Raw genomic sequence first — 11,871 nt, 5'->3', positions numbered from 1 at the left:
CTAGGTGAATCCAGATGAAAGCTATGATCCCTTATCGACGTCACTTGTTACATCCACTTCAATGAGTGTAGATGAAGGGAAGGAGACAAGTTAAAGAAGGATTTTTAATCCTTGAGATCAATTGAGACATGGATGGTGTTATGTGTGCCATTCAGAGGGTGAATGGGCAAGACAAAATATTTAAGTGCCTTTGAACATGATATGATAGTAGGTACCAGGCGCACCGGTTTGAGTGTGTCAAGAACTGCAACGTCGCTGGATTTTTCACGCTCAACAGTTTCCTGTGAGTATCAGGAATGGTCCACCACCCAAAGGACATCCTGTCAACTTGACACAACTGTGGGAAGCATTGGAGTCAAAATGGGCCAGCATCTGTGTGGAACACTTTCGGCACCTTGTAGAGTCCAAGCCCTGAAGAATTGAGTGAAAATGTGTGCAACTCAATATAAGTAAGGTGTTCCTAATATTTTGTACACTAGTGTACATCACGAGTTAGATTATCTATATTATGTAGTTATTATTTAAGAGCATTGAAGATAAATCACAATTTGTTAAAAAAAATAATTGAGGTAGCTAACTAGCAGATTTACATCAATCATCAACATCCCTCTTTTCCCGATGTCAATCATGTCTTTCGGAGGCACTGTAGCTAACTAGCTCGCTTACAATTTGTGATGGGTGAGTGTGTTGCTGAAATTAATAGGCCTATGCTCAAAAATGTTTGTTATTAATTTTGAGATCTGAATTATGAAAGTCTTATATTTGGGGTGAGAGGGGGTTGGGTGGGGGGCTTTGTTCATTTTGAGCACCTGCTCCCTGAAAGATCTGTGCATGGCACTGACAACAACCCTTACCCTTAGACCCTTCATCCTCAGATTTACAGGTGGTTCTGACATAAATATGAATTGGGGGTGTCCAATATCACAGAACAGAATAATCGACCTTGCAGGGTTGCACTTTAAACAAAACACTTATGTACAGAGCCAGAGTAGATTGTCTATGAGGCCCCACAGACGCATACTACAACGCTCTGTCTAGGAAATGCTATCCTGCTATTGGTGCTTCTGCTGTACTAAAGTCTGAACTCTGACCTCACACATGACCAGCCCTGAGAGCCATCGGACATATACAGTATCACTGATTCCAGCTTCCTCCACATGTAAAAGTGTTAGTCACCGTCACTACAGACGCGCCCAGAGGATTCAACCATACAGAGAGCTCTGGCTGAGAGTGTGCCGGTCAACCTTTAGGCAACCACTGTGTAATATTGACTGAATGGGAGGAGCAGCATCTCAGATAAAGCCCTCGCAGAGCCTCAGAAGCCCCATAATAAAATACTACAGGCTGCTGCCTGCCTGCTTCTTCCCCACCCGCGAGTGCTGAAGGAGGCAGGAACATGTGCATGACAAAAGACACCTGGTGGAGCGAGGTGAGGTCGTGGCCAGTTTAGGTGGGGGCGAGTCTGGCCGGTGTGGTGGTGAGTGAATGTGGAGGTCCTACTCCTGGGTCAGATCAGAGCGTCAGTGTCATGTTGCGGAGGAGCCACTGCTGGGAGCGGCTGCCTGTGCAGTCTCTCAGGGTGGGCACCATCTTGTCCTCCTCAGTAGGCATGTCCAGACATTGGTTACTGTTGACATGCAGCAAGGTCAGCCGCTGGGGAGAGAGGCGCAGGCAGAAACAGGCACACACACAAACGAAACAAACAAACAAACACACACACACACACAAACACATGGGTGAATGAGCATTACGCACTAAACACATGGGCACTGCAAAAAGTGAGCCGAGATTCTGGCCCCTGCTCCACCTGCAGCCAGAGAGATGGTTTCTGGGTAGATTTGATTACAGATGAGCGCCACTTCAACATATTTTAAAATGGATGTTGTCCACCCATGTGGATTACACTTCATTTACAGAAACGTCATCACTGGGTATTGAAATGTTGCAGACTTGTGTTCGGCCAAATAAGTGTCAAACCTTTCAAAATAAATGTTGTGATTAAAAAAAACAGATGCTCCTGAATGTACCCAAGGACTTTCACCTCAGGAGGATTCGTTTGGTAGAAATCAATCTTTTGAGTGCCGTCACAACGATGCCTGTATTCCCCACGTTGATACCTAAGCCCCAAAACGAATGGAAAGGAGAGAAGACATAAAAGCTCTTAATTAACCACTTATGGCCACTCTCTCTCTCAGAGGTAATGTACTTAGCCAGTTTATACCTCCGTTGGCGGTCGTTACTCGTCATAATGACCATACAGAGTGCAGACGGCAGAGTCCAATTCTTACCGTTATGGCCGCATTTTACTTCTTAAGGACGGAAAATGCAATTCTCTTTCCAAGAGCCATGACATACATTGTAAAACGACATCAAAGTATGTAGGTCTGTGAGGGGAAGGGGGGCGATAGCCCAACCAGTAGTGTAACCCGTCAGAACAGATTTCCCCCCATCTCATTGTGTGTTGTGCTTTCTTCTTGTTATCACCATTTCAATTAAATTCAGGCCAATTTCTCTCATGAGATGACCTATTGGTAACAGAGAGGGATTCCCCCCGATTTACACCTTGTGTTCTGGCCTGTAAGCCCGTAGTATATGAGGCTGATTCTCTTGTTCTTCTCACATACTCAATTTCACACGGACAGATTCTGTGAGAGGGGCCATTGATTTGAAAATCAATAGGTAGGCTACTGAGAGGAGATGGGAGGAAATGGTTGGGAATCAGACCGACTTGAACGGTGTCAGGTGCTGCAGGTGTGTGTGTGTGTGTGTGTGTGTGTGTGTGTGTGTGTGTGTGTGTGTGTGTGTGTGTGTGTGTGTGTGTGTGTGTGTGTGTGTGTGTGTGTGTGTGTGTGTGTGTGTGTGTGTGTGTGTGTGTGTGTGTGTGTGTGTGTGTGTGTGTGTGTGTGTGTGTGTGTGTGTTCATGTGATACAGCTCTGTGTACGTTGGGACACCAGTCGTCGTGCAGAGCCATTGTAGAAGTACAGTAGAGAATGCTCAAACTGCAATCTGTCCCTCCTTGTGTACCGTACAGTAGAATAGCAATCAGATGAGCTCGCAACTTTAAGGTAATAGAGTGTTTGGCATCAATAGCTAAACTTTTAATAGGAAGACAGACTATTTTATTCTCTTTTGGCACATCATTCACACATCCCAGGAGGTGTTTTCCAAAACAATGTGTGACTGGTACACACTAAATACAAGTGACACCTTGAGACCAATGAGGATTGATTTTGTATTATAGGTTGACAGAATGCTAGAATCCTTATTCCCCATTCCTATTGCTTAAGGGTTTGATTAAATGCAATGAGTTTTCCTTCCAAGGCAGTGTTTCCTGGCCATTGTGCTCTCACCTCTGCTTTGCACGTTGGGGTCTAGGCTGGGTTACTGTAAAGCACTGCGCAACAACTTCTGATGTAAAAAGGGCTTTATAAAATCTAATTAATTAATTAATACACTTTCCTGCAGTGTAACTGAGAGGCATAAGCATTGTTACCGCCAAGTTAAATGAAAAATCATTAGTAATATGAGGTTTTAGTAATAATCAATAAATGAATACAACACATGACTAAGAACACACTGATTCAACGATATAAAATGGTTCATATGTAGACTTTGCAGCAATGATTGTCTTTGACTTTGAGGCAGTAGCGGTGCGTGAGTAAAATCACCAGGGAAGCCAATCCAGAAAAAAAAGCCATATTAAAACCTGTGTGTTGTGATAACTGCGTTGTTTGCTCTATAATTGTCACGCCTTGGTCTTAGTATTTTGTGTTTTCTTTAATTATTTGTTCAGGCCAGGGTGTGACATGGGTTTATTGTATTGTCGTATTGGGGTTTTTGCAGGCATTGGGATTGTGGTTGATTAGGGGTGTGTCTAGTATAGGCTTGGCTGCCTGAGGCGGTTCTCAATCAGAGTCAGGTGATTCTTGTTGTCTCTGATGGGGAACCGTATTTAGGTAGCCGGGGTTTCACTGTGTATTTCGTGGGTGATTGTTCCTACCTCTGTGTAGTGTTCACCAGATAGGCTGTAATTAGTTTTCACGTTCCGTTTGTTGTTTTGTATTTGTATAAGTTATTTCATGTATCGCGATTCATTTATTAAAGACATGAGTAACCACCACGCTGCATTTCAGTCCGACTCTCTTTCGACAAACAAAGAACGGCGTTACAGAATCACCCACCACACACGGACCGAGTGGCGTGGTAACAGGCAGCAGGAGCAGCGAAGGGAGGACGTTATGGACAGCAGAGGTATGGAGTATACTACGTGGGAAGAAATAGACAGGTGGGCGGTCGACCCAGAGAGAGTGCAGGAGCCCGCCTGGGATTCGCTGGAGCGGTGCGAAGAGGGCTATAGGAGAATGGAGTCGAAGAGAAAGACACAGCGGCGCAGAAAGAAACCCGAAAGTCACCCCCAAAAATGTATTGGGGGAGGGCTCAGGGAGAGAGTGGCAGAGTCAGGAGTCAGACCTGAGCCAGCTCCCTGTTAATCGTGAGGAGCAGCGATCAAAAGACTTCTGGACTTGGGAGGAGATAGACGGAAAAGGACCCTGGGCTCAGCCTGGAGAATATCGCCGTCCCAAGGAAGAACTAGAGGCGGAAAAGCGGAGAGGCGCTGGTATGAGGAGGCAGCACGGCGACGCGGATGGAAGCCTGAGAGTCAGCCCCAAAAAATTATTGGAGGGGGCTTACAGGGAGTATGACTATGCCAGGTAGGAGACCTGCGCAAACTCCCTGTGCTTACCGGGGGGCTAGAGACCGGGCAGACACCGTGTTATGCTATGGAGCGCACGGTGTTTCCAGTGCGGGTGCATAGCCCGGTGCGGTTCATACCAGCCCTTCGTATTGGCCGGGCTAGAGTGGGCATCGAGCCAGGTAAGGTTGGGCAGGCTCGGTGCTCAAGAGCTCCAGTGCGCCTACATGGTCCGGTCTATCCAGAGCCACCTCCACACACCAGTCCTCCGGTAGCAGCTCCCCGCACCAGGCTTCCTGTGCGTGTCCTCGATCCAGTATCACCAGTGCCGGCACCACGCATCAGGCCTACAGTGCGCCTCGCCTCTCCTGTGCTGTCGGAGTCTCCCGCCTGTTCAGCGCTATCAGAGCCTTCCTACTCTACAGCGCTGTCGGAGTATCCCGCCTGTTCAGCGCTGTCGGAGCCTTTCTCCTCTCCTGCGCTACCGGAGTCTCCTGTCTGTTCAACGCAGTCAGAGCTGCCAGCCTGCATGGAGCAGTCAGAGCTGTCAGTCTGTATGAAGCAGCCAGAACCGTCAGTCTGTATGAAGCAGCCAGAACCGTCAGTCTGCATGAAGCAGCCAGAGCTGTCAGTCTGCATGAAACAGCCAGAGCTGTCAATCTGCAAAGAGCTGCCAGTCTGCAAGGAGCTGTCAGTCTGCAAGGAGCTGTCAGAGCTGTCAGTCTGCAAGGAGCTGCCAGTCTACAAGGAGCTGCCAGTCTGCAAGGAGCTGCCAGTCTGCATGGAGCAGCTAGATCCGCCAGTCAGCCATGATCTTCTAGATCTGCCAGTCAACCAGATTCTTCCAGATCTGCCAGTCAACCAGTCTCTTCCAGATCTGCCAGTCAACCAGAATCTTCCAGATCCGCCAGCCAGCCAGGATCTACTGGAGCCTACTACCTGCCTGAGCTTCATCTCAGTACTGGGCTTCCTCTCAGTGCTGGGCTTCCCCTCAGTCCCGAGCTGCCCCTCAGTCACGAGCTGCTCCTCAGTTCAGTGGGGTTCTGGGTGAGTACTATTAGGCCATGGTCGGCGGCGAGGGTGGATTATCCCAGGACGCAAAGGGGAGGAACTATGACATTAATGGAGTGGGGTCCACGTCCCGAGCCGGAACCGCCACCATGGACAGACGCCCACCCGGACCCTCCCTGTGGTTTTGAGGTGCGTCCGGGAGTCCGCACCTTAGGGGGGGGGGAGGTTCTGTCACGCCTTGGTCTTAGTATTTTGTGTTTTCTTTAATTATTTGTTCAGGCCAGGGTGTGACATGGGTTTATTGTATTGTCGTATTGGGGTTTTTGTAGGCATTGGGATTGTGGTTGATTAGGGGTGTGTCTAGTATAGGCTTGGCTGCCTGAGGCGGTTCTCAATCAGAGTCAGGTGATTCTTGTTGTCTCTGATGGGGAACCGTATTTAGGTAGCCGGGGTTTCACTGTGTATTTCGTGGGTGATTGTTCCTGTCTCTGTGTAGTGTTGACCAGATAGGCTGTAAAAAGTTTTCACATTCCGTTTGTTGTTTTGTATTTGTATTAGTTATTTCATGTATCGCGATTCATTTATTAAAGACATGAGTAACCACCACGCTGCATTTCGGTCCGACTCTCTTTCGACAAACCAAGAACGCCGTTACAATAATCTGTTAGTTCCTATACCTTAAACACTGTGATATATAGGCCTAAAGCCGAGACAATAAGACGACGCAGTGGCAGAATAAATTCTAATAATACACATTTGTTTCATTAAAAAACCGGAGAGCAACATTTATCTGGGGAAGTCCACCCCCCAAAAATATTGCATGTAACAAACAGTTACATGACCTACAGCATGGTCAAGCAAGTTAACGTTTCCGACATTTTCAGACTACTAAACAGCTATTGAGTTAGAGTCACGGCAAGTCGTAAAGAAAACAGGAGCTGCCTCCACTACTGCAGCACCTTTTTAACTTCAACATTTCAACATCTAATCACCTCTGCTTAGTCTAATTCAGTGACAACTAAAATATACCAAAAACTATTCAGTCCAATCAACATAAGCTAAATATGATGTGGCTGTCCATGGTACTGATTTGTGTGTGAGTGTGAGTGTGTGTTGTGAGTGCATGCAAGTAGAAAAAACATGTTGACTCACCCTACTTACAGAGCAACGGTAATGCCATCCTCCTCTTTCATGTTGCCTAAACGGTCTATGACTCTGTCATACAGTACACACTTTTAGTTTTTGTTGTCCTAAGCTACCAGGCTAAAATACTTGCTCGCTGGCCTAACTTCTTTTCATGGTCAACGATACGCCAGGCCAGCTAGTTAACATTAGCCTACTACATCTAGCTACATGTTGAACTTCCATCTTCTCAGGCCAGGGGCACAATGTATGGATTTAAGGCTTACGTAAAGGCTTACAAAGGATTACGTAAAACCACAAGTTCCTATCTCCAACGGTGGTTAATTTAGGAAAGGGATGAGGACAACAACACAACAATTCAATTTTTTCTGTCAATAAGGATGTTTGGCTTGTGATGTGATTGGTCTTAAACCAAATCCAAACTGGCTTCCCTTGACACTTTTTTTTGGTGCGCCAGGACCACACACAGCTGAGCTCACGTAGTTTAGCTCAATGCTGATTGGCTATTATTTTATATATTTTTATCAAGTGAGGCCAAATGCTCGCTGGTTTCCCTTGCATTCAATGCTACGGGCGGCAACAATGTCATACACTTTCTGACCACACAGCATCAGATAGACACTCTACACATACTGAGACAGAGGGGCGCTGTTTCGTTCGTTCGAATGCTTTCTCCAATGAGATACATACAGCCTCTTGTGAATTGAATTTTTAAAATGAAAGACAGAGAAAGCCCAATTTTTTAAAATTACTTTTTTTGGGGAAGCCGGTCTTCCCTTGGCACCCATGAATACATCGCCACTGCTTTGAGGTAAGTTTGTCCTGAAGCTGTATAGGACATTTTCAGATCCATATACAGCCTTTATTTTTTTGAATGGGTAGCACAAACCAAGATGGTTTGTATGTGATTGTGCATATTTGAGCATGTGCTTCCTTCAATGCAACAATACACAGAAGGGTCCCGCATTTACTCTACCTACAATGCCTTTGAAAAGTATTCACACCCCTTTCCCAACATTTTGTTGTGTTACAGACTGAATTTTAAATGGATTAAATGTCACTGGCTTACACACAATACCCATAATGTCAAAGTGGAATTATGTTTTTAGAAATGTTTACTAAAAAGCTGAAATGTCTTGAGTCAATAAGTATTCAACCCCTTTTTTATGGCAAGCCTAAATAAGCTCAAATGTAAAATGTGCTTAACAAGTCACATAATAAGTTGCATGGACTCACTCTGTGTGCAACAATAGCGTAACATGAGTTTTGAATGGCTACCTAATTTCTGTACCCCACACCTAAATTTATCTGTAAGGTCCCTCAGTCTAGCAGTGAATTTCAAACACAGATTCAACCACAAAGACCAGGGAGTTTTTCCAATGCCTAGCAAAGTAGGGCACCTATTAGTAGGGTAGAACAAATAGAAAAGGCAGACATTAAATATCCCTTTTAGCACGGTGAAGTTATTAATTACACTTTGGAAGATGTATCAATATACCCAGTCACTTCAAAGATACAGGCATTCTTCCATACTCAGTTGCCAGAGAGGAAGGAAAACACTCAGAGATTTAACCATGAGGCCAATGGTGACTTTAAAACAGTTACACAGTTTAATGGCTGTGATAAGAGAACTGAGGATGGAACAACAACATTGTAGTCACTCCACAATACTAACCTAAATGACAGAGTGAAAAGAAGGAAGCTTGTACAGAATAAAATATTCAAAAACATGCATCCTGTTCGCAATAAGGCACTAAAGTAAAACTGCAAAAAATGTGTCATAGAAGTTAACTTTATGAACTTAAACTGCACTCAACGAGCTGTATACGGCCATAAGCAAACAAGAAAATGCTCATCCAGAAGCGGTGCTCCTAGTGGCCAGGGACTTCAATGCAGGTGTCATGACTCTCCTGGTTGAGGATCCAAGGCCTCAGATCAGCTTGGCAAATGGCTGACAGATAGCCATGCCCATCTCTATCCCACAGAAGAGGAGAGGGGGGCTGGGACGGTTTTATGACACCTCATGCCAATCGTAAATCTTATGCAGCAGAGAACTCTTGCCTGCTCTTCAGTATCAACCAAAGGAATGCCTTTGTCTAGAGAGACTGTTACCCGCTCAAAAAGTGAATATTGGAACAATATTTCTAAGATAGGAATGTTAGGAATTGTCAGTGGGGATCTAAAGAATAATCATGTCATATTGTTGTTCATTTTGTGATGTCATTAAAAACTGTATAACAAAAATACTGTAACTTGAAGAGCTTTCACACTGTATGTCAGGTTTACATCCTTTACGTTGTGTAGGAAATATGAAGAACAATGAAACTGTTTTTAATTAAGATAGGAATGTGATTTTATTTTTCTAACGAGATCATAGTTTTCATGTGTCTTGCACATTAACCAAGCCACGCCCCGAATGAGGTCAGAAGAGTGTGTCAGTGTGATGGAACCGTCCTTTTTGACCAGAGTGCTTAAAAGGACTCGCTAAGAATTAACATATCAGACCAGCAAACGTGAAGTGTGAGCTAAACGTTACAAATGCTTGAAACCAGATCAGAAAGCGTGCAGCTGTGGCTACACGTTGAAATTGTTGGAAACTCAAATTCAACACGAGGTGTAGAAGATAAATTCACTTTACACACAGCTGTGCATGTAAAGTGATCTAGAAACTTGACTATCTACCCGAGGCAGAAAAGAGGCGAAAAGCTCACCTCAGACAATCAATGGTACATCTGATTAGCTGTCTTACGCCAGATATCGAGAAAAGTGAATCTAAATGACTATCCTACTACAATCATCATCATTGGAGACCGGACCACTAAGAAGAAAGACATTGTGACCTCTGGTGGTCAACCAAAGCCTTACACCTATCGAGCCAATCCCCAAAGAAGGATTGATTGGTTTCAACAGAGAGACGACGAACAAAGACATCTACACGTAAATACATTGCATTTCTTACCCAAATGAGCGGTGGCTTGTGTGTAAGGTCTATGGTTACTGTGACCGTAGTTTCCAACTGTACGATAAATGTCCCTTTTTCCCTATCTCTCTATTTTCCCCATCCCCTTTTCCATCTCTGTATAATAAGCCGTCATATCTTGTCAGTCCACTAGGGACATTTGCCTCATGTAAGTTTGTATGTGTATTCTGTGTTATTATTAAGTTAGTTAGTAAATAAATCCTTAAATACATTTGTGTAGAACTGAATAATGAGAAAAGGATGGGGTTCTTGCGGATTCAAGAACGACAGCAGTCTGAACGACTGAATGACTGCTGTCGACATATCTTATAAATATCCTCGAGTTTAATTCGGGAGATGATAACTCATTAAACAACTTATTTTGTGGTGCCCCAACTTCCTACTGAGTTAATTGTTACATGATTAATTTAATCAAGTAACAATTAAATATAGTTGGTTCATTCGATAAATAAAAATCATCACATTAATCAAAGTCACGTCACGACACAGGCAAACTTAAATCTGTTTTTACCTCATTTCTACCAGCATGTCACATGTGCCACCAGAAGAAGAAAAAACACCTTTACTTCACACACAGACACACATACAAAACTCTCCTTCGCCCTGCATTTGGCAAATCTGACCATAATTCTATCCTCCTGATTCCTGCTCACAAGCAAAAACTAACGCAGGAAGTACCAGTGACTCGCTCAATACTGAAGTGGTCAAATGAGACGAATGCTACGCTAAAGGACTGTTTTGCTAGCACAGACTGTGATTCATCCAATGGCATTGAGGAGTATACAACATCAGTCACTGGCTTCATCAATATGTGCATCGATGACGTCGTCTCCACAGGTACTGTACATACATATCCCAACCAGAAGCTGTAGAATACAGGTGGGAGTGGGACACTAATCTGGACGCTTTTATGAAATTTCTCTATGCCCTCAGACAAACCATCTAACAGGAAAAGCACCAGCTGTTCCGGATGACTCTGTGATCACACTCTCCGCAGCCGATGTGAGCAAGACCTTTAAACAGGTCAACATTCACAAGGTGGCGGAGCCAGATGGATTACCGGGATGTGTACTCAGAGCATGAGTGGGCCAACTGGCAAGTGTCTTCACTGACATTTTCAACCTCTCCCTGGCCGAGTCTGTAATACCTACATGTCCCTGTGCCCAAGAACGCCAAGATAACCTGCCTTAAATTACTACTGTCCCATAGCACTCACATCTGTAGCCATGAAGTGCTTTGAAAGGCTGGTCATGGCTCACATCAACATCATCATCACGGAAACCCTAGTCACTAATTCGCATACTGCCCCAACAGATCCACAGATGATGCAATCTCAATTGTACTCCACACTGCCCTTTCCCACCTTGACAAAATGAAAACCTATGTGTTCATTGACTACAGCTCAGTGTTTAACACCGTAGCGCCCACAAAGCTCAATAAGCTAAGGACCCTGGGACTAAACACCTCCCTCTGCAACTGGATCTTGGACTTCCTGACAGGCCGCCCTCAGGTGGTAAGGGTTGGCAACAACACATCTGCCACGTTGATCCTCAACACGGGGGCCCCTCAAAGGTGCGTGCTTAGTCCCCTCCTGTACTCCCTGTTCACCCACGACTGTGTGGCCAAGCACGACCATCATTAAGTTTGCTGACGACACAACGGTGGTAGGCCTGATCACCAACAATGATGAGACAGCCTATAATTCAACAATCTCTCCTTCAATGTGAGCAAGACAAAGGAGCTGATCGTGGACTACAGGAAAAGGACAACTGAAGACACCCCCATTCACATCGATTGGGATGCAATGTAGCAAGTCGAGAGCTTCAAGTTCCTTGGTGTCCACATCACCGACAAACTGTCATGGTTCAAACACACCAAGACAGTCGTGAACAGGGCACAACAATGTCTACTCCCCCTCAGGAGACTGAGAAGATTTGGCTTGGGTCCCCAGATCCTAAAAAAGTTATACAGCTGCACCAACGAGAGCATCATGACCGGTTGCATCACTGCCTGGTATGGCAACCGTTCGGCATCCGACCATAA

At 45.0% G+C, this 11,871-nt stretch overlaps 1 protein-coding gene across 4 annotated transcripts in view; it reads right to left on the bottom strand.

Annotated features, from left to right (window-relative positions):
- Positions 1 to 243: 243 nt before the first annotated feature.
- Positions 244 to 11,871, bottom strand: part of LOC124016484 (polypeptide N-acetylgalactosaminyltransferase 13) — a 72,897-nt gene continuing 61,269 nt past the window's right edge. For 3 of the 4 annotated variants that reach the window (XM_046332089.1, XM_046332137.1, XM_046332193.1), the window contains exon 13: positions 1,556 to 1,653. Coding sequence is in view for 1 of the 4 variants with exons in the window: in XM_046332210.1 (XP_046188166.1) it covers positions 1,513 to 1,653 (141 nt within the window). In the remaining 3 variants the exon portion in view is untranslated. Of the gene's footprint in view, positions 1,654 to 11,871 lie in introns of all 4 variants that reach the window. The other variant, XM_046332210.1, reaches the window with a different exon arrangement.

Source organism: Oncorhynchus gorbuscha, linkage group LG01 (genome assembly GCF_021184085.1).
Source record: "Oncorhynchus gorbuscha isolate QuinsamMale2020 ecotype Even-year linkage group LG01, OgorEven_v1.0, whole genome shotgun sequence".
NCBI classification, from domain to species: domain Eukaryota; kingdom Metazoa; phylum Chordata; class Actinopteri; order Salmoniformes; family Salmonidae; genus Oncorhynchus; species Oncorhynchus gorbuscha.
This window is presented reverse-complemented; position numbering and strand designations above follow the sequence as displayed.